The sequence below is a fragment of the Ornithorhynchus anatinus genome, chromosome 3, assembly GCF_004115215.2.
Source record: "Ornithorhynchus anatinus isolate Pmale09 chromosome 3, mOrnAna1.pri.v4, whole genome shotgun sequence".
NCBI classification, from domain to species: domain Eukaryota; kingdom Metazoa; phylum Chordata; class Mammalia; order Monotremata; family Ornithorhynchidae; genus Ornithorhynchus; species Ornithorhynchus anatinus.
Genome location: NC_041730.1, coordinates 140,585,026 through 140,608,475, shown reverse-complemented (window position 1 = coordinate 140,608,475; position 23,450 = coordinate 140,585,026). Strand labels below are relative to the sequence as shown.

Here is a 23,450-nt window from a genome sequence, read left to right as displayed (position 1 = left end):
TGTCCGGATGCCAAGGGGACAGCTTGGCCTGAAGCCGGCGGTGTCTCCTGCTTGTTGTGGCCGAACCAAGTTCTCTTTGGGTTCATCTCGGCCGCTTTCCCTTCCAAGAGGCGAGGGGCACAACTTCCAACTGGGAAAACGGACTCGTGTTTTCTGGAACTTTCCGATTAGCAGTGAGTGATGATAATTGCCGGCCACATTAGAGCACATTCCGTTAATGAATATGGAAAGCGTGGGAGTTGAGGATAGAATGGGTTGTTTCTCCAGGAATAAACCGCTGCCGTGGGGAGAAAAATGAGATTTGATACTATGCAAATAGGCATTCAGATATTTTCATTTGCTGAAATTGTCAGCAATTACTGTAGAAGAATATCTTCTTTCTCCATAACCAAACTTCCTTCTGAGGATGATTAATATATTTAATTTGGATCCATGGATCTTGGATGTATGAGCCTACGGAATGGGCCTCGTTTTGCCTCCGATGGGAAAATGCCCGTTTCTCTTTTTGATGCGTTTTCTAGCGCTGTGATTTGAAGTTGCCAAAATATAAGAAAAAACTTAGCGTGGCAGAAGTGTAGGTACCATTTGTTGGGATAAAGTAGCGACGAGTGGACGGTAGCTGGTCACGCCGTCCCGTCGCCCTGAAAGCGGGTGACCAGTTCATTGGATCGTATTTATTGAGCCCTTACTGTGTGCAGATCACTGAACTAAAAGCTTTGGAGGGTACAATTTAACAATAAACAGACACATTCTGTGCCCACAGCGAGCTTACAGTCTAGAGGACGAGCTTAACAGTCTAGTAGCAGGCAGGACATTGGTAATGGTTGAAGCCCTCTTCTTCCCGGATTGTTTGTTTGCCTTGGATGCCTGTGCAACTACTGGCTGGGTGAGAGTGCGGATGGCTTGGTGTATGCCATCCCCACTGCTGCAAACGCAGTTTTCATGCAGGTCTTGCTGGGGGAGTGGGATACTGTTTCCCCCTTTTCACCGTTGTGTTTGAGCCAAGTGGCCAAGCGGCCAGGGGCCTGAAAGGTGCCCGATGGGGTCTGGGGGCTGTGGGTAGGCAGGTGTTCTTCCGTGTCATCTGTCTTCTTGGATCTGTGACCTTTGGGCATTTGATGTCTGCTCCACCCTCAACCCTATAACACTTATGTACATATCTATTTTGGCCTAGTGGTTAGAGCATGAGCTTGGGAGTCAGAGGTCATAGTTTCTAATCCCGGTTCTGCCACTTGTCTGCTGTGTGACTTTGCTTCACTTCTCTGGGCCTCAGTTCCCTAATCTAGAAAATGGGGATTAAGACTGTGAGCCCTATGTGGGACATGGACTTTGTCCAACCTGATTATCTTGTTTCTACCCCAGTGCTTAGAACAGTGTTTGACACATAGTAAGTGCTTAACAAATATTATAATTTCCTCTAGACTGTAAACTCACTGTGGGCAGGGAATGTGTCTTTTTATTGTTATATTGTTCTCTCCCAAGCACTTAGTACAGTACTCTGCACCCTGTAAGCATTCAATAAATATTGAATGAATGAGAGTATATTAATTCATTCAATAGTATTTATTGAGCGCTTACTATGTGCAGAGCACTGTACTAAGCGCTTGGAATGTACAAATTGGAACAGATAGAGACAGTCCCTGCCCTTTGACGGGCTTACAGTCTAATCAGGTATACTATATTATAGTATACTATATTTTTGTATATTTTGTATATATATGTATATATTATGTATATACACATACATATGTATATATGTATACTTATATATATTTATTTATATATATCTATGTATATATTTATGTATATTAATGTCTGTCTCCCCCTCTAGATTGTAAGCTTGTTGTGGGCAGGGAATATGTCTGCCAACTCTGTTGTATTGTACTTTCCCAAGCACCTAGTACAGTGCTCTGCATCTGGTAAGTGCTCAATAAATATAAGGTGGGTAGAGACCAGAGGTGGCGGCTGCTTGGGCGGGATGATGGTCCTTGGCCTACGGTCAGAGTGAGCCCTGCTTGGTAGCCAGCTCGAGGCCCGGCAGAGACCAGCTGTTCTTTGTGGGATTGGCAGCCGGGGCTCAGAACCAGCTTCTGATTGGCCACGGCAGCTTTCCCGCCCATTGACCTCCCTCTCCGTCAGGCGGTGGCTCCCCATTTCTGGTCACAGGGAAGAGGCCACCGAGCTCCTGGGAGGGCGAAGCGCTCTGGTCCGGGCTGCAGGACACTGGGGCCGGACCCCTTCTGATCAGGTCATGGAGCTGAGCGGCGGCGAGGCCGGCCAGAACCTGCTGTAACTAGGGTCATGGAGCTGGGGGACTGGCCGGCTGGACTCTGCTCTGACCAGGACCGTGGAGCAGGGTTATGTGGCTGGATGGACCTTGCTCTGACCAGGGCTGCTTAGCTAGGTCGTGTGACCGTCCAGAACCTGCTCTGACCAGGGTCATGGTGCTGGGCAGGGTAGTCGGTCAGACTCCACTCTGAGTGGGGCTATGGAGTGGGATTGTGTTTCTGGTTGGCCCTTGCTCTGACCGGGGCCTTGGATCCGGGCGGCATGGCCGGTCAGACTCCACCCTGTCCCAGATCATGAAACCAGGCTGCGTGGCCGGCCGGACTCTGTTCTGACGGGGGCTGTGGAGCCGGGCATGGAGCCGGGCAGTGTGGCCATCTGGATCCTGGTCTCCGTCCGTCTTCCGGTGTGTCTCCCTGGGACAGGAGGGGGCCCTGGCTTCTTGGGCCACGTGGGCTCCTTGGCCACGCCGGCCTCCTCCGGGCGTCGTCCCTCAGCCTCGGCCTCCGCTGGCTTCCTCCCGGCGCCCATTAGTCAGGAATTTCTTTGCGGTGACTCAGGCCTGCTATTCTGGGGCCTGTGGAAGCCGCCCTGGCCCCCCCAACCCCCGGCTGCTGCTTCCTGCCGCTTCCTGCTGCCTGCCCGGCCCCCTTGGGTCGCTTGGGTTTCCTGCCAGCCGAGAGGGGAGGGAGTGGCCGAGCCTCAAGTCCTTCAGTCACACGGAGCCCGGCGCCTGAGCCCCCCCCCCCAGCTCCCTAGCCCCCCAACGGCCCCACGCAGCCCCTCATTAGGGCTCTCTCTGTCTGATGGTGCTGGTGGCTGGCCTGAAATCTGACCACGGGGCCTGAAGGGGTGGGGGAAGGGGATATTCCCCTGTGCCCATCTAGCGGGGAGTTCCCCTCTCACCCCAGAGGGGGCTGGGAGTGTCCAGAGGGACTCGGGGGCGGGTGGAGGGGGGTGTTTGCAGAAGGTCTGGTGGCTTCCAGGAGAGTCCCAGTGATGGACACAGTATGGGAGTCCAGAGGGGCAGATTTTTGAACATTCCCCTACTGCCTCCCCAGGGGGCCTCTGTGACCTTCACCCTCCAGGGACCACCACTGTTCTGGGCCTTGTTCAGGGAGACTCTCTCTCTCTCTCTCTATCTGTGTGTCAAGGTATCCTAGAAAATTAGATCGAGAGGAGTAACTACACAGTAGGAAAACCTACTGTGTGTTCAGAGTGCTACGCTTGGAGCCTACTGTGTGCAGAGCATTGTGCTGGGTGCCAAGCACTGTCCTGTGAGCTCGTTGTGGGTAGGGAATGTGTCTGTTATATTGTACTCTCCCAAGTGCTTAGTACAGTGCTCTGCACATAGTAAGCATTCAGTAAATACGATTTGATTGGGAGACTAATTGATGCAGAGCATTGTGCTCGGTCCCTTCAGGGTGCAGAGTGCTGTGCTGGATGCCTATTTTTTTTAAATGTATTTTTTAAATGCTTACTATGTGCCAGGCACTGTTGTAAGTTCTGGGGTAGATGCAAGGTAATCAGGTTGGACACAATACATATACCACATGGGGCTCACAGTCTTAATCCCCATTTTACAGGTGAGGTAACTGAGGCCTAGATAAACGAAGCATCTTGCCTAAGGTCACACAGCAGGCAAGTGCCAGAGCTCAGATTAGAACCCCAGTCCTGACTCCCAGGCCCGAGTTTTATCCATCAGACCACATTGCTCCTTTATGTTGACTTTTCTGTGTTGACTGTCATAGTTGGTCATATCACTGGCAGGGACTCCAGTTACTGTCACCAACAGTAATTAGGAATTGGGCCCACCACGAAAACCAAATCACGTTTGGGTAGCAGCCATATTCATTATGAAGATTTATAGCTGACATGACTCTGCCGAAGGCGAAGTTGAAGAAGCCGTCTTCGTGTATTGGAAGAAGCCGTATAGTCAGAAAGTCTAACAAGTGGATGAGCAACCCAGGAGCCAAGGTGTAGTGTCTAGGGTCTGGGCCTGGGAGTCAGAAGGTCATGGGTTCAAATCCTAGATCTGCCACTTGTCTGCTCTGTGACCCTGGGCAAGTCAAAATCACTTCTCTGTGTCTCAGTTCCCTCATCTGTAAAATGGGGTTGGAGACTGAGCCCCATGTGGGACTTGGTTTGCTTGTATCCACCCCAGCACATAGTACAGTGCCTGGCTCATAGTAAGTACTTAAAAAAATACCATCATCATCATCAGAAGCCTTGGTTTGGGAAATGCCAGGAGACGGATAAGCAATGCAGGAGCTGTAGATTGGGAAAAGCCAGAAGGAAACACTTTATTCCTTCCTTCCTTCATTCAATCTTATTCATTGAGCACTCTGTATGAAGATGACTGTACTAAGCACTTGGGGGAGTGCAATTTAACAATCAACAGACTCATTCCCTGCCCACAATGAGCAGTGTGGAAAGAGCACAGGCCTGGAAATCAGAGGACCCAGCTCTGCCAATTGCTTGCTCTGTGATCTTGGGTAAGTCACTTAACTTTTTTTTGCTTCAGTTACCTCATTTGTAAAATGGGGATTAAGACTGTGCGCCCCATGTGGGATGTGGACTTTGTCCAAGCTGGTTAGCTTGTACCTACCCCAGTACTTAGTACACTGCCTGACACATAATAAGTGCTTAGCACATACCATAGCAAAAGAAAAAAATCAGAACTTGGGTTGAAATCATGGTGCTGTCACTTGTCTGCTGTGTGATCTCGGGGAAGTCATGTTAACATAAATTTATTTATATTAATATCTGTCTCTCTCGCCCCCTGCCTTTAGACTGTAAGTTTGTCATGGCCAGGGAATGTTTCTCTTTATTGTTGTATTGTATTCTCCCAACCGCTTAGTCCTCTGCACACAATAAGCACTCAATAAATACAGCTGATTGACAAGTCACTTCACTTCTCTGTGCCTCAGTTTCATCATCTGGAAAATGAGGATTCAGTCCTTGTCCCGCTGTTTAGACTGTGAGTCCCATGTGAGACAGGGACTGTGTCTGACGTGATGATCCTGTATTTACCCCAGTGCTTAATTTAGTACTTGGCTTTGAGGAAGCGTTTAATAAATACCACAGTGAATATATTAATGATATGGATAAGTCACGTAGAAGAGATGGACTGTGGCCCGGGCATGTTCTGTGAGCGAGGCAGCCTGGATCTGCTGCTCTGATCATAGTCTCTAATAAATAATAAATAAATATTTATGGTACTTGTTAAGTATTTACTATGTGCCAAGAATTGTTCTCAGTTCCGGGGCAGATACAGGTTAATCAAGTTGGATGCAGTCTCTGTTCCTCATGGGGTTCACACTCTTAATTCCCATTTTACAGATGAGGTAACTGAGGCCACAAGAAGTGAAGTGACTTGCCGAAGGTCACGTAGCAGACACGTGGCAGAGCCAGGGTTAGAACCCAGATCCTCCTGCCTCCCAAGCCGGTGCTCTATCCACTGAGCCATGCTGCTGCTCCACACCATCTCCACCGTAGAACGCTTGGCGGTGCCTCTGTCGGCTGGAATTCAGAGTTTCTTTTTCTTATCGTGCAGGCAGTGAGAGGACTAGGGAAGTTGAGCTGGGTGTGAAGGACAGCTGACCATTTATTTGGCTGAAAGCTTGCCAGAATGTAAGTCCCTTGAGGGCAGGAATTGTCTAGCATTGTCATAATTATTATCATTCATAATAATAATAATAATAGTAATGATAATGGTATTTGCTAAGGGCTACTTTACTAAGTGCTGGGGTGGATACAAGCAAATCGGGTAGGACACAGTCCCTGTCCCACACAGGGCTCACAGTCTCCATCCCCATTTTACAGATGAGGGAACTGAGGCACAGAGAAGTGAAGTGGCTTGCCCAAGGCCACATGTTAGAATAAAGTGGAGAAGCTGGGATTAGAACCCTTGACCTTCTGACTCCCAGGCCCGTGCTCTATCCACTACACCGTGCTGCTCCTCTATATTTTATTATAACGGTAGATTCAAGGTAATTAGATCGGACACAGTCCCTGCCCAACATGGGCCTTCTGGTCCAAGTACGAGGGGGATATTTTACATCAGAGGAAACTGAGGCACAGAGAAGTTAAGTGACTTGTCCAGGATCAAACAGCAGGCAAGTCGTCCCTGCAATTTATTTATATTAATGTCTGTCTCCCCCTGTAGACTGTAAGCTCATTGTGGGAAGGGGAATGTATTTGTTATACTCTAGTCCCCCAAGTTCTGCACACGGTAAGTGCACAATAAATTCGACTGACTCACTGACTCAGTTACCTCAACTGTAAAATGGGGATTAAGATTGTGAGCCCAGTGTAGGACATGGATTGTGTCAAACCTGATTATCTTGTCTCCTCTCCAGTGCTTAGTACAGTGCCTGGCCCAGAGTAAGTAATTAATGAATATTTAAAAAAAAAAAGTGGCAGAGCAGGGAATAGAACACGGGGCCTCTGGCTCCCAGGCATGGACTCTTTCTCCTAGGCTATGCTGCGTCCTATGGCTAACTTTTTTGTACTCCAAGTGCTCAGCACAGTGTTCTGCACTGTAGGCTGTAATCTCCTTTAGGGCAGGGAATGTGTTTCCTAACCCTACTGTACTCTCCCAAGCATTTAGTCCAGTGCTCTGCACAAAATAGGCTCTGAGCTCCTTGAGGGTAGAGATTGTGTCTATGAACTATTGCACTCTTTTCCAGTACTCAGCACAGTGCTTTGAAAATATTAAGCACTTAAAACAATAGAAAAGGTCTGACCTGTGCAAAGTCGTCACTTTGAAAATTGTCTGCCTTTCCCACTGCCCACCTGGAGTTGTGGATGGGTCACAAGTCTGGACCAAAGCCAATCCCTTGCCTTCCGCACCCTCCGTGTCTCTTTCCCCTAATGACCTGGCCACATACATTATCGATAAATTTGAAAACCCCGCCTCCTCTCAAAATCCACCCCTCCACCTTTGCCTCCGACCCCATTCCTTCTCACCTTATCAAAACACTTGTCTCCTCCCTCCCTCACCGCCATCTTCAAATGTTCGCTCTCCAGTGGCTTCATCTTCAACTGTTCGTTCCCCACTGCTATCAAACAGGCTCATGTCTCCCCTCTCCAAAAAAACCAAAAACCTCCCTTGACCCCAGTTATCATCCCATTTCCTTCCTACTATTCCTCTCCAAAACTCTTGAGCAAGTTGTCTACACCCACTGCCTCCACTTCCTCTCCTCCAGTTCTCACCTCCATCCCTTCCAATCTGGTTTCCATCCCCTTTACTCCACAGAAACTGCTCTCTCAAGTCACCAATCATCTTCTTGCCTACAAATCCAGTGACCTCTACCCAATCCTAATCCTCCTTGACCTCTCAATTTCCTCTGACACTGTTGGCCATCCCCTTCTCCTGGAAACATTTTCCAACCTCAGCTTCAGTGATACTGTCCTCTCCTGGTTCTCCTCCTGTCTCTCTGGTCGCTTACTCTGTCTCCTTCATGCTCTCTTCCTCTGCCTCCCATCCTCTAACTGTGGGGGTCCCTCAAGGTTCAATTCTGGGTCCTCTTCTATTGTCCATCTACACGCACTCCCTTGGAGAACTCATTCACTCCCAGCTTCAACTACCACCCCTATATGGATGATTCTCAAATGTACATCTCCAGCCCTGACCTATCTCCTTCTCCTTCTTTCCTCCTGCCTTCCATACATCTCTACTTGGATGTCCCTCTTACACCTCAGACCTAACATGTCCGAAACAGTACTCATCTTCCCACCCCAACCCTATCCTCCCCATGTCTTTCCGTCACTGTAGACAATACAACCACCCTCCTTGTCCCACAAATCCGTAGCCTTGACATTATCCTCAACTCATCTCTCCCCTTCAACCCACATGTTCAATCTGTCACCAAATCCTGTCAGTTCTACCTTCATAACATTGCTAAAATCCACCCTTTCCTCTCTATCCAAACTGCTACCATGCTGATCCAAGCACCCCTCCTATATTCTGCCTTGATTCTGAACTGTGAACCTGTCGTCGGAAGGGATTGTCTCTATTTGTTGCTGAATTGTACTTTCCAAGTGCTTAGTACAGTGCTGCACACAGTAAGTGCTCAGTAACTATGATTGAATGAATGAATTACTTCATCGGCCTCGTCATTGACCTCTCTGCCTCCTGTCTTTCCCCACTTTGGTCCACACTTCACTCTGCTGCCCGGATCATTTTTCTACAGAAACATTCAGTCCATGTTTCCCACTCCTCAAGAACTTCCAATGGTTGCCCATCCATCTCCACATCAAACAGAAACTCCTTACCATCGACTTTAAGACATTCATATCACCTTACCCCCTCCTATCTTACCTTGCTGATTTCCTATTGCAACCCAGCCCGCACACTTCACTTCTCTAACGCCTACCTACTCATCGAACCTTGATCTCAATTATCTTGCCACCTACCCAATGTCCTCCCTCTTGGTCTGGAACTCCTTCTTTTATATCCGACAGACAGTCATTCTCTCCATCTTCAAACACCTCCTAAAATCACATCTCCAAGAGGCCTTCCCCATCTATCGCCTCATTACCGCTACCTAGTCCCTCTCCCTTTTGCAACATCTGTGCACATCTAGTTCCCTTAAGCCTTCTTACTCACCACCCCCACAGCACTCATGTACATATTCTTCTATCAGGAACTTACTTGAATGTCTCTTTCCCCTTCTAGATTGCTCCTTATGGGCAGAGATCAAATCTAATAACTCTATTGTACTGTAATATTCGGAGTGCTTCACAGTGCTCAGCACACAGTAAGCTCTTAGTAAGCAGTGTAGCTCAGTGGAAAGAATACGGGCTTGGGAGTCAGAAGTCGTGGGTTTGAATACCGGCTCTGCCACTTGGCAGCTGTGTGACTGTGGGCAAGTCACTTAACTTCTCTGTGTCTCAGTGACCTCATCTGTAAAATGGGGATTAAGGCTTTGAATCTAACGTGGGACAACCTGATTACCCTGTATCTACCCCAGGGCTTAGAACAGTGCTCTGCACATAGTAAGCGCTTAACAAATACCAACATTATTATTATTAATTAGCACTCATCAATCAATTGATTGATTAAAATGAAATTGAAGTCTTTCTGAGGCCATTGCTTCAGTCCAGCCTTTGGGTAGTAAATAATAATAGTAATAATAATAATAATAATAGTATTTGTTAAACACTTACTATGTGCCAAGCACTGTTCTTAAGCACTGGGGTAGATACAGGGTAATCAGATTGTCCCAGATGGGGCTCACAGTCTTAATCTCCATTTTACAGATGAGTTAACTGAGGCACAGAGAAGTTAAGTGGCTTGCCCAAGGTCACACAGCAGACAAGTGGAGGAGCCGGGATTAGAACCCATGTCCTTTGACTCCCAAGCCTGGGCTCTTTCCATTAAATCCCGCTGCTTTTCAAGCTACTAGTAGTAGTAGTTGTATCGGTATTTTCTGAGCATCCAATTGGTGCTGTGCACTGTAGTAGACATTTGGGAAGTACACAATACCCAAGTGACACATTTCCTGTCCCCAAGGTGCTTCCCCTCAAGGGCTTCTTTTCCATTTCCTGTTTTATGGAACTTATCAGTTATTCTTGCAGGCCATTTTTCCCTAGAAGATCTTTCCTTGCCTCTTTCCATCTTGTTGAAGAGAAGTAACACAACCTAGTGAAGAGATTATGATCCCGGGGCTCAGAGTGCCTGGGTTCTAATCCTGACTATGCCACTTGCTTGTTCTGTGACCTTGGGCAGGTCACTTCACTGGTCCTCAGTTTCCTCATGAGTCAAATGGGGAATCAATGACTGCTCTCCCTCCTATTTAGACTGTGAGCCCCACGCGGGACACGGGCTGTGTCTGATCCGATCACAGTATATGTACCCTTGTGCTTAGTGCAGTGCTTGGCACATAGTCCCGAACAGATACCACCATTATCATTATTCCTAACAGTGCCGGAGTCTCCGGTGTGGGGAGTTTCTTCTAGTGCCGGTGGCTTGCTTGGTGCCCCTCGTGCTCTGTGATCTCTGCTTACTGTGCTCCTGTCAGGGCCCAGAGGGCAGCGAGCTAATCAGCGGGTGGGAGGGTTGTTTTGCCACGTGTGCGTTCAGTCTGTGGCCCGCTTGTGGGCCTGTTCCCTTCAGGGATCCCCCGAAACAGCCTGTGAGAGTGGGCCATGGCACGTGAATCAACCTTCCTACGCTGCCTCCCTCACACTTGAGCCTTTGTTCTCATTCAGTTGTATTTATTGAGCGCTTACTGTGTGCAAAGCACTGTACTAAGCTCTTGGGAGAGTAGAGCAGAACATTAAACAGACATTCCCTGCCTACAACGAGCTGGCAGTCTAGAGTGCGGTGCCTTGTTCATGCCTGAGCCTCCGCACCGTACCTCATAAATGTATGAGGCTTCGTGTGGGGCTTCCTTCCCATCTGAGACTTCATGTGGTGCCTCGTTCACGCCTAGGTCCGGGGGCAGAGCCCGGCTCTGAGCAGCGGGAGTCCTGGGTTCAAGGCCGGATTGTGTCCTCTCTGGCCCTGTCGTCGGCACTGAAGCTTTCTGGACTCTGAACTACTCTGGACAAAAGAACCATCCCTGGAGGGAAATCTTATTCATTCATTCATTCATTCATTCATTCATTCATTCATTCATTCATTCATCCATTCATCCATCCATCCATTCATTCGTATTTATTGAGTGCTTACTCTGTGCAGAGCACTGTACTAAGTGCTTAGAAAGTACAATTCAGCACAGATAGAGACAGTCCGTACCCTGGGAAGTGATTCAGTGGTGATGGGGATCCTGGGAAATCAGTAGGGAGGGCAATAGTAATAATAATCGTTATGGTATTTAAGCGCTTAATATGGGCCAAGCACTGTATTAAGCACTGGGGTAGATGCAAGATAACCAGGTCCCACATGGGGCTCACAGGCTAGGTAGGAGGGAGAAAAAATATTAAGTCCCCAATTTACAGATGGGGGAACTGAGGCCCAGAAAAGTGAAGTGACTTGCCTATGCTCACCCAGCAGGCAAGTGGAGGAGCTGGGATTAGAACCCAGCCCCTCTGACTCTGGACCCGGGCTCTTTCCACTAAGGAGGGATTGGATCGGTCACATGGTGCCAGGGTGGGAGCGGGAGCTGTGACTTTTTTCCAGCACCCCTCTGGGGCATATCACAAGTTGGCTTGCTGGGCCGGGTCCTGGGCATCCTGGCCTTGGCCGTTTCGGCCGCAGAAACCGATTCTGGCTAGTGAGTGGTGTGTGTCGGGGGGGAAGTGGGCAGGATGGGCGGCAAGCTCTCAGTCCAGTGCTCAGCACCCAGAAAGTGCTCAGTAAACACCACTGGTTAGTGGATAGATGGATGGATGGAAGAAATGGTCAGCACGTGGCAGAGGTGCCGGCGGAAGCCTTCGGGTGATCAGACGCTGTTGGAATCCCGGGCGGAAAGGGGGAGGGGGCGCAGCGGGAGCGAACACGCGGGATCTTGGGTTCTGGGGGAGCGGCACAGTAGCCCTTTGTAGCTCTTCTGGAGGCTGGCTGGCTCACGTGACTCCTGGTTGGCCCAGAAAGAGCCCAGCTCCCCGCTGACCGCCGCCCCCTCCCCTTTACCATCTCGGATTGCGGGCTCCCGGCGGGGGCCGGAGGGAGGAGAGCTTGTGTGCGGAGACCGCTGACTCTCCGAGGGCCTTCCCCGACTAAGCCCTCTTTTTCTGGCTCCCTCTCCCTCCTGCGTCCTCTGCGACCTTTGGGCATTTGATGTTCGTCCACCCGCACGACACTTATGCACATTTCTGTAAATTATATATTACAAATTACTTATTCTATAAATTATAAATTATTTATATTAATGTCCGTCTCCCCCTCCAGACCTGTTTTGGGAAGGAAATGTGTCTGCTAATTCTTTTGTACTCTCTGAAGCACTTAGTACAGTGTTCCTCACTTGATTTCTGTTGTTATCAAATACCGTCGAGTCATTTCTGATTCGTGGCATCTCTATGGATATATTTTCTACAGAATGTCTTATCTCCTGCCATAATCCATATCCTTGCTAACGGTTCTTCCGATATCGTTATGGTTTCTATCCATCTAACTGCTGGTCTGCCTCTTCCACATTTACCCTGGACTTCTCCTAGCATTAGTGTCTTCTCCAGAAGACACTTGGGGCTCACATTCTTAATCCCCACTTTACAGATGAGGTAACTGAGGCACAGAGAAGTGAAGTGACTTGCCCAAGGTCACACAGCAGACAAGTGGCGGAGCTGGGAGTAGAACCCAGCTCCCTCTGACTCCCAGGCCCATGCTCTATCCCTAAGAGGAAGTGAGGGTGAACACTTTGAAAATTAAACATTTACATATGAACACTTAAATCGAATTCCAAATCTTTCTGTGTTGGTACATATTTACATTGCCTTTGAACCATGTAATTGTGTTTATTGTTTTCAACATAATAATGCATTTTATTTAAATCGCTCGTGTGGCTTTCCAAAGCACTTTTTCATCAGTGAAGATGATAACTGTGGTATTTGTTAAACACTTACTATGTGCCAAGCACTATACCAAATGCTGAGGTAGATACAATATCATCAGGTTGAGAAGCAGCGTGGCTGAGAAGCAGCGTGGCTCAGTGGAAAGAGCACGGGCTTTGGAGTCAGAGGTCATGGGTTCGAATCCCAGATCTGCCACTTGTCAGCTGTGTGACTGTGGGCAAGTCACTTAACTTCTCTGTGCCTCAGTTACCTCATCTGTAAAATGGGGATGAAGACTGTGAGCCCCACGTGGAACAACCTGATTCCCCTGTGTCTACCCCATCGCTTAGAACAGTGCTCTGCACATAGTAAGCGCTTAACAAATACCAACATTATTATTATTATTATCAGGTCAGGCACATATGGAGCTCTCAGTCTTAGGGGAGGGGAAACTGGTACAAAACCTCCATTTTACAGATGAGGAAATTGAGATACAGAGAAGTGAAGTGACTTGCCCAAGGTCACACAGCAGACAAGTGTTATAGCTGGGATTAGAACCCAGACCTTCTGACTCCCGTGCCTGTGCTCTTTCCACTAAGCCACAGGGCTTCTCACACACTGTGTGGTTTTAGGGAATGGCCGCTTCACCTTGGGGTCTTCAGCCCCGTCCCACGTGTTCCTTGGGCCCTGGGGAAGGCAGACACCATTCATCTGCTGTGTGACCTGGGGCAAGTCACTTCACTTCTTCTCTGTGCCTCAGTTACCTTTCTGTGAAATGGGGATGGAGTCTGTGAGCCCCATGTCCGACAGGGACTGTGTCCAACCTGATTACCGAGAAGCAGCGTGGCTCAGTGGAAAGAGCACGGGCTTTGGAGTCAGGGCTCATGAGTTCGAATCCCAGCTCTGCCACTTGTCGAGACTGTGTGACTGTGGGCAAGTCACTTAACTTCTCTGTGCCTCAGTTCCCTCATCTGTAAAATGGGGATTAAGACTGTGAGCCCCACGTGGGACAACCTGATTCCCCTATGTCTACCCCAGCGCTTAGAACAGTGCTCGGCACATAGAAAACGCTTAACAAATACCAACATTATTATTATTATTATTACCTTGTATCTACCCCAGTGCTTAGAATAGTGCTTGGCACATAGTAAGTGTTTAACAAATGCCATTATTATGGTGATGAAGATGATGTAATAGAATGTCATCTGGCACTGTCATTTATTTTGTCTCTATCTGCCACACTGTCAGCTCCCTGAAGGCAGAAATATCTTCTCTCATTATTGGATTTTCACAAGTGCTCAGCTCAGTGGTCTGCACACAGTAGATTGTCAACTCCTTGATGGCAGGGATCATGTCTTTTAACTCTGTTGTACTTTTCCAAGCGCTCAATACAGTGCTCTGTACACAGTATGGATGTAATAAATACTATTTCTTCTTGCTTTCGGGACATCTCTACTTGGATGTCCCACTGACACTTCACCCTTAACATGTGCCAAAAATAATTCCTCATCTTCCCACCCAAACCCTGGCCTCCCCCTGACTTTCCCATCACTCTAGACAACACCACCATCTTCTGCCTTGTAGCCCACAGCCTTGGCATTTTCCTCAACTCATCCTGGTCAACCTACGTATTCCAATCTGTCACCAAATCCTGTTGGTTCAACCATCGCAAAATCACTGAAATCCGCCCTTTCCTCTCCATCCAAACTGCTACCATGTTAATCCAAACATTTATCCTCTTCCGCCTTGATTACTGCATCAGCCGTCTTGCTGACCTCCTGCCTTCCCACCCTCCAGTCCATCCCTCACTCTGCTGCCTGGGTCATTTTTCTGCAAAAAATGCTTAGTCCCTAATATCTCCATATCACCCCCTCCTCAAAAGCCTCTAATGGCTGCCTACCCATCTCTGCATTAAACAGAAACCTCTTACCGTTAGCTTCATGGCACTTTCACTCATTCAGGTGTATTTATTGAGTGCCTATTGTGCGCAGAGCACTGTACCAAGAGCTTGGAAGGTACAGTTCAGCAACAAATACAGACAATCCCTGCCCACAGTGGGCTCACAGCCTAGAAGGGGGGAGACTGACATCAAAACAAGTAAATAGGCATCAGTAGCATCATTATAAATAAATAGAATTATAGATATATGCACATCATTAATAAAAATAAATAGAATTATAATTAGAAATATGTACACATATACACAAGTGCTATGGGTCGGGGAGGAGGATAGAGCAGAGGGAGTGAGTCGGGGTGATGGGGAGGGGAGGGAGAGCAGAGGAAAAGGGAAGGCCTGGGAGGGCCTCCTGGAGGAGGCGAGCTTTCAGTAGGGCTTTGAAGGGGGGAATTGTGCTAGTTTGGTGGATATGAGGAGGGGAGATATTCCAGGCTAGAGGTGGAACTTGAGTCGGGGTCGACGGTGGGACAGGTGAGAACGGGGCCCTGTGAGGAGGTTAGCAGCAGTAGAGGAGCAGAGTGTGTGGGCTGGGATGGAGATGGAGAGAAGGGAGGTGAGGTAGGAGGGGGCAAGGGGATGGATGGCTTTGAATTCAATAGTGAGGAGTTTTTGCTGGATATGGAGGTTGATAGGCAACCACTGGAGATTTTTGAGGAGGGGGCTGACATGCCCAGAGCGTTTTGTAGAAAGATAATCCGGGCAGCAGAGAGAAGTATAGTCTTCACTCTATAGGCACTCAATCAACTCTCTCTTACCTTCCTGGTATCTCACTATCCTGATATTTCAGTCCACACATTGCACTACTCTAACGCAACCTACTCTCTATCATAAGAGAGTACAGTAGAGTTAGTAGCCATGATCTTTGCCCTCAGGGATATTAATGTCCAGCAGGTAGGGGAAATAACCGAGTATAACCACTTGTCTGCTGTATGACTCTGGACAAATCACTTCACTTCTCTGTGCCTCAGTTACCTCATCTGTAAAATGGGGATTAAGGCTGTGAGCCTCACGTGGGACAACCTGATTACCTTGTATCTACCCCAGCGCTTAGAACAGCGCTTGGCACATAGTAAGCACTTACCAGATACCATTATTATTATTATTATAAAGACATGGACATAATAATAATAATAATGTTGATATTTGTTAAGTGCTTACTATGTGCAGAGCACTGTTCTAAGCGCTGGGGTAGACACAGGGGAATCAGATTGTCCCACGTGGGGCTCGCAGTGTTAATCCCCATTTTACAGATGAGGTAACTGAGGCACAGAGAAGTTAAGTGACTTGCCCACAGTCACACAGCTGACAAGTGGTAAAATCAGGATTCGAACCTATGACTTCTGACTCCAAAGCCCGTGCTCTTTCCACTGAGCCACGCTGCTTCTCTAGGGTGAGGGGTGAATATCTGGACCCTTAGATGATACAGAAATATTGGAGGGTGAAATAGGTTGAGGAGATGAGAGATTAATCAGGGAAGACATCCTGGAGGAGATGAGTTTTTTTTTTTTTTGGTAGGGCTTTGAAGATGGGGAGAATGCTGGTTGGTCTGTTAGATTTGAAAGGAGAGGGAGCTTCAGGCAGGAGTGGGGGTGAGCAAGGGGTCCAAGGCGAGAGATGGGATGGAGGTACAGGGAGTTGATTGGAGTAAGAGTGTGTGAGCTGGTGTGCAGTGGGAGAGGAGTGAGAATGGATCGCAGGGAGAGAGCTGGTGGAATGCGATGAAATACCTCCTTAGCTGTGCGTTTATTTAAAAAAATAAATCGCAGGGAGAGAGCTGGTGGAATGCGATGAAATACCTCCTTAGCCATGCGTTTAGATATATAGTTTTAGCAGAACCATTTATTCACCATCTAACAAGTTTTCTGCCTTCCCAAGATGTAGTTTGAAGGCAGTTCAGTAGGTCAGGGAGTTTGGAAAATTCCATTCCCACGAAGTTGACTGAGAGACTGTGGAGAGAGTGGAGCTATCGACACTGGGGGGGAAGCCCCAACGGGGACAGAATGACTTGGGGCCGAGCAGCCCAATAGCTGGGATTATTATTTTGGTTTTATGGTACTTGTTAAGCGCTTACTATGTGTCAAACGTCGTTCTAAGCACTGGAGTAAGTACACAGTTCCTGCCCTGCATGGAGCTCACAGTCTAGGCAGTCAGTTGTATTTATTGAGCTCTTTCTGTGTGCAGAGTACTGTACTAAGCACTAAGTCTCAGTAGGAGGGAGAACGGGTATTCAATCCTCATTTTATATCAATCGATCAGTTTTTTTTACTTTGTACTTTTTTGACTTTACTGTGTGCAGAGCACTATACTAAGCACTTGGAAGACTACAGTACAACAATATAACAGTTCATTCAATCATATTTAGCACCTTTTGTGTGCAAAGCACTGTCCTAAGGGCTTGGGAGAGTACAATATAACAATAAACAGACACTTTTCCTGCCCACAACCAGCTTAGAGTTGGTAGACACGTTCCTTGCCCACAGGAATTTACAGTCTATTGGACAGATGAAGAAGCAGTTGAGAACAGTCGAGGCACAGAGAAATGAAGTGATTTGCCCAAGGTCACCCGGCAGACAAGTGGCAGAACCGGAGTTTAGAACCCAGGTCCTCTGACTCCCAGGGCCGTATTCTTTCCACTAGAGCATACTGTTTCTACTTATGTTATTATATTGTACTCTTCCAAGTGGTAGTATAGTGCTTTGCACATAGTAGATGCTCAATAAGTACGGTTGACTGACTGCTTCAGAAGACTGGTGACCGCTGCCCACTCCCCCTCTTTCCCACCCCACCAGCTTGATAATGGTTTTCTTTCCCTTCCTTCCCTCTCAGCCTTCTACAACTATGATGCCCGAGGAGTGGACGAGCTTTCTCTGCAGATCGGGGACACGGTGCACATCTTGGAAACATACGAAGGTAGGGCACGGGGGACTAACGGCTGCTCTTCCTCCATTCAATCTTCTTTACTGAGCTCTTACCGCGTGCAGAGCACTGGACTCTCCCGCAGAGGACGAGGAGCGACTCTTTCTGCCCCCGTCGGGGTGAACGTGAGCACGAACAAAATCCCGAGCTGTCATAGCCTCCGATCAATACCCTCTTTCAGAAGGGAAAAGTTGGAAGGGAACAGTCCTGAAAAAACCAGAGAAGAAGCTTGGCCTAGTGGGTAGAGTACGGGCCTGGGAGTCAGAAGGACCTAATAATGCAGTCTAATAGACTCTAAGCTTGTTGTGGGCAGGGAAGTGCGTAGTACAGTGCTCTGCACACAGTAAGCTGTGTGACTTTGGGCAAGTCACTTAACTTCTCTGGGCCTCAGTTACCTCATCTGTAAAATGGGGATTAAAAACTGTGAGCCCTACATGGGACAACCTTATTGCCTTGCATGAGAAGCAGCGTGGCTCAGTGGAAAGAGCCCGGGGTTGGGACTCAGAGGTCATGGGTTCGATACCCGGCTCTGCCACTCATCAGCTGTGTGACTGTGGGCAAGTCATTTCACTTCTCTGTGCCTCAGTTACCTCACCTGTAAAATGGGGATTAAGACTGTGAGCCTCACGAGGGACAACCTGATTATCCTGTATCTACCCCAGCGCCTAGAACAGTGTTCTGCACATAGTAAGCGTTTAACAAATACCAACATTATTATTGTATCTCCCCAGTGCTTAGAACAGTGCTTTGCACATAGTAAGCGCTTAACAAATACCACATTATTATTATTATTATAAGTGCTCAATAAATACGATTGAATGAATGAATAATAATAATAATAATGATGGTATTTGTTAAGTGCTTACTATGTGCAGAGCACTGTTCTAAGCGATGGGGTAGATATGGGATAATCAGGTTGTCCCACGTGAGGCTCACATCTTCATCCCCATTTTACAGATGAGGTAACTGAGGCACAGAGAAATTGTGACTTGCCCACAGTCACACAGCTGACAAGTGGCAGAGCCAGGATTAGAATCCATGACGTCTGACTCCAAAGCCCGAGCTTTTTCCAGTATTTGTTAAGCATTTAGTACATGCCAGGCACTGTACTAAGCACTGAGGTAGATACAAGTTACTTGAGTTGGACGCAGTCCATGTCCCACATAGGGCTCACTGTTTTAATCCCCATTTTATCTTTGAGATAATTGAAACCCCGGGAAGTTAAGTGACTTGCCCAAGTTTACACAGCAGACAAGTGGTGGAGCTGGGATTAGAACCCAGGTCCTTAATAATTAAGGTACTTGTTAACTGCTTACTATGTGCCAAGCACTATTCTAAGTGCTAGGGTAGATACGAGTTATTCAGGTTGGATGAAGCGTAGCTTAGTGGAAAGAGAACGGTCTTGGGAGTCAGAGGTTGTGAGTTCTAATCCTGGCTCCACCACTTGTCTGCTGTGTGGCCTTGGACAAGTCACTTAACTTCTCTGTGCCTCAGATACCTCATCTGTAAAAATGGGGATTAAAAAATGTGAGCCCCATGTGGGACAATCTGATTACCCTGTATCTACCCCTGTGCTTAGAACAGTGCTCTGCATATAGTGCTTAACAATAACCATAATAATAATAATAATAGTAATTATTATTGTTATTATGCAATTCCTGTCCCACATGGGGCTCACACTCTTAATCCCCATTTTCTGGATGAGGTAATTGAGGCTCAGAGAAGTGAAGAGATTTTTCCAAGGTCACACAGCATATAATTGACGGAGCTAGGTTTAGAACCCAGGTCCTTCTGACTCCCAGACCCAGGGTCTATCCACTAGGCCAAGGTGCTTCTCTGAACCTGGGTTCTAAAGTCGGCTTTACCACTTCTTTGCTGTCTGACCTTGGGTAAATCACTTCAATTTACCTCATCTGTAAAGTGGGGATTAAGACTGCGAGCCCCATGTGGGACAAGGACTGTGTCCAACCTGATTAGTGAGTTTCTACCCCAGGCATAGTACAGTGCCTGGCACGTAGTAAGCGCTTAAGAAATGCCATTTAAATGAACAAAAAACAAAAACGTGCCCCCATCCCTTCCCAATAGCCGACCCAAATCATGGCCGTCTGACCCTCTGCAGGTGGGCTGATCCTTCCGGACTGGCTACTTCCCCCCTGCAGACCGGGCCAGAGCAGGGTTGCTGACCGTGACCACCTGGGCATTGGTCATGTTTCGTCCGGGCTGTCCCGATGTTGGGGCGGAGGGACGGAGGGAGTGCGAGGGACAGGGAATTTGCCACTTATTATTTTGGGGAAGAAGAATCCCAGCTCTGAGGTTCTTACCCCTCTCCACCATCCTTCCAGGGAAGAGGATAACAAGATAGGAAGATAACATTCATAGTAGTATTTGTTAAGCACTTATTCTATGCCTAGCCCTTATTAAACTCCGAGGTAGGTGCTAGATCATCTGATCGGACATGGTCCCTGTCCCTCGGGTGTCTCGGAGAATATAGGGGAGATAGAACAGGTACTGAATCCCCATTGCACAGATGAGTAAACTGAGGCCCAGAGAAGGTAAGGGACTGGCTCAAGATCCCACACATAGCAGACAAGTAACAGAGCCGGATGAGGTAACTGTTCTCCGGCCTGCTTAGATGGGGAACACGGTGTGGGAAAAGGACGAGTACAATGCTTAGCACTCAGTAAGCGCTCAGTAAATACTATTGAATAAATGAAAGGGACTGTATCTGGCCTGCTTATCTTGTGTCTAGTAATAATAATGTTGGTATTTGTTAAGCGCTTACTTTGTGCAGAGCACTGTTCTAAGTGCTAGGGTAGATACAGGGTAATCAGGTTGTCCCACGTGAGGCTCACAGTTAATCCCCATTTTACAGATGAGGTAACTGAGGCCCAGAGAAGTTAAGTGACTTGCCCACAGTCACACAGCTGACAAGTGGCAGAGCCGGAATTCAAACCCATGACCTCTGACTCCCAAGCCCGGACTCTTTACGCTGAGCCACGCTGCTTCTCATCCGTGCTTCTAGTACAGTGCTTGGCACATAGTAAGAGCTTAACAAGTACCACTATTATCGTCAGAATTAGTAGTTGTATAGTAGTGTTGGAGCACCCAAGGGTTGCGGTGCACTTTAGTCAGTCGTATTTATTGAGCGCTTACTGTATGCAGAGCACTGTAATAAGCACCTGCCAGAGTTCGATATAACAATCAACGGATTCCTTGCCCATAACAAGCTTACAGTCTAGAGGGGGGAGACAGACATTAATATAGAATAATGAATATGTGACAGATTATACTTTACTAGGTACCTTCCAAAAATGTAGAATAAAGAAGTGACCTGCTCCTGCCCACAAGAAGCTTCCACTCTTATTAGAGAGACAAACATTAGAATAGTTCCAACATTGTCCAGATCAATCAGTTGAGAGGCTGTGATATTTAATCAATCACTTTAGCCATGGCAAGCCAACACCCACCCCGATCCCTATTGTCATCTTGTCTTGTCTTATACTGTCTCAATCCATGGCGACACAGTGCTCTGCACACAGTAAGCGCTCAATAAATGCGATTGAATGGATGAATGAATCTCTCTCAGAACGCCCCACTCTCCATCTGCAATCGTTCGGCAAGTGGATCCATAGAGTTTTCTTGATAAAAATCTGGAAGTTGTTTACCATTACCTCTTTCTGCGTGGTAAATTTGAGTCTCCACCCTCGACTCCGCTGCTGCCCGGCACAAGGGAATCTTGACTTGTAGCAGATGGCCTTCCACTTGCTAGCCACTGTCCAAGCTAGGAATGGATGGGTATGCCTCTGCTTGACTCTCCTTCCCGTATTGAGACTGGTAGAGGACTGGAAACTCTCCAGGTGCGGCTGAGAGGGTCCTATAGTCGTCAGCCTTCCCAAATGTGTACATTTATATCTATTTGGATATCATGTACACACTCATCTCTACATTCATTTATTTGTTTGCCTGTTCTCTCTAACTTGTTTTCACTTCACTGCTAGTTGTGGGCAGGGAACATGCCTACCAACCCTGTCACGTTATACTCTCCCAAGCACTTACTACGGCGCTCTGCTCACAGTAACCACTCAATAAATATGATCCACTGATTCTGGCTTAATTCCTGTGCTTCTCTATCCACTGGTGTCTTCTGTCTCCCAGTTAGATTGTAAACTCGAGGACAGGGGTCGCAGGTCCTGGCAGACTCTCCTGAGGGCCTAGACAGTGCTCAGCCCTCAGTGGGTGCTTAGTTCTTTCATTCATTCAGTCGTATTTGAGTGTTCACTGTGGGCAGAGCACTGTACTAAGCGCTTAGGAAGTACAGTTCAGCAACAAATATCCTGCTCACAATGGGCTCACAGACTAAAAGAGGGGAGACAGACATCAAAACAAGTAAACAAGCATCGGTAGCATTATAAATAAATCGAATTATAGATATGTACACATAATTAATAAAATAAATAGAATTATAAATCTGTACATATATACACAAGTGCTGTGGGGCGAGGAGGCGGGGTAGAGCAAAGGGAATGAGTTGGGGCGATGGGGTGGGGAGGGTGAAGACAGTAAAAGGGAGGCTTTAGCACGGGTGGGTGATTTTGAGGTTCATTGGGAGGGCGGGGGGGAGAGGTGTGTGGGGTGAGTGTAAGAGAGAGCGAGAATATGAAAGAAAATGAATGAATGAATGAATGAATTCCTGGTGGGTTCTTGGCTATCTGGGCAGAGACAGTTCTAGTGATTTGCTATGGTCCATTTAGGCCCCAGGAGTCTGCCATCCTCCACACTCATCGAGTGATCTTTGTTTTTGTATAGGTTGGTTCAGAGGCTACACTTTAAGGAAAAAATCAAAAAAGGTAAGTTGGCATCCCCCTTGTTTCTTGAGTCCAAGCCTGTCAGCTTACCGCCCCGCCAGACCTTCTGGTCAGACGCTTCTTTCCTTAGGTTGTTCACTCAGACCCTCTCCTTCCCTACAGGCTGGTCAGCTAGAACCCCTCCTCCTGACTCCTGGTTTGTCGGCCAGATCCCCTCCCACCAATTCCCTGGTTGTCGTTCAGACCTCCTCCTTCCTTCCATTCATTCATTCATTCATTCATTCATTCAGCACTTACTGTGTGCAGAGCACTGTACTAAGTGCCTGAAAAGTACAGTTCAGCAATAGAGACAATCCCTGCTCACAGTGGGCTTACAGTCTAGAAGGGGGGAGACAGACATCAAAACAAGTAAGCAGGCATCAATATAAATAAATAGAATTATAAATATATATATGCGCACAAGTGCTGTGGGATGGGGAGAAGGGGGTAGAGCAAAGGGAGAGAGTTAGGGTGACTCAGAGGAGATGAGGATCTGAGGAAAAGGGGGTCTTAGTCTGGGAAGGCCTCTTGGAGGAGGTGAGCCCTCAGTAGGGCTTGAAAGGGGTGCTAGGTTGGCACATGTGAGGAGGGAGAGGCCAGAGGTAGGTCGTGGGCCAGGGGTCGACGGCGGGAAAGGCGAGAACGAGGCCCAGTGAGGGGGGGAGCGGTGGTAGAGTAGCGGAGTGTGAGGGCTGGGCTGGAGAAGGAGAGAAAGGGAGGTGAGTTAGGAGGGGACAAGGGGATGGACGGCTTTGAAGCCAAGAATGAGGAGTTTGCTTCATATGGAGGTTGATAGGCAACTACTGGAGATTTTTAAGGAGGGAGGTGACATACCCAGAACGTTTCTATAGAAAGATAATCCGGGCAGCAGAGTGAAATATGGACTGAAGTTTGGAGAGATAGAGGTTGGGCGATCAGAAAGAAGGCTGATGCAGTAATAATAATAATAATGTTGATGACATTTGTTAAGCGCTTTATTCCAAGCACTGTTCTAAGAGCTGAGCACT

The 23,450-nt window shown here is 47.7% G+C and overlaps 1 protein-coding gene across 2 annotated transcripts in view; it reads left to right on the top strand.

Annotated features, from left to right (window-relative positions):
• Window positions 1–23,450, top strand: part of DOCK1 (dedicator of cytokinesis 1) — a 395,003-nt gene that overhangs the window by 13,488 nt on the left and 358,065 nt on the right. For both annotated transcript variants that reach the window (XM_029059688.1, XM_029059687.1), the window contains exons 2-3: window positions 17,510–17,593; window positions 22,406–22,446. In XM_029059688.1, coding sequence (XP_028915521.1) covers window positions 17,510–17,593; window positions 22,406–22,446 — 125 coding nt within the window. The remainder of the gene's footprint in view (window positions 1–17,509; window positions 17,594–22,405; window positions 22,447–23,450) is intronic.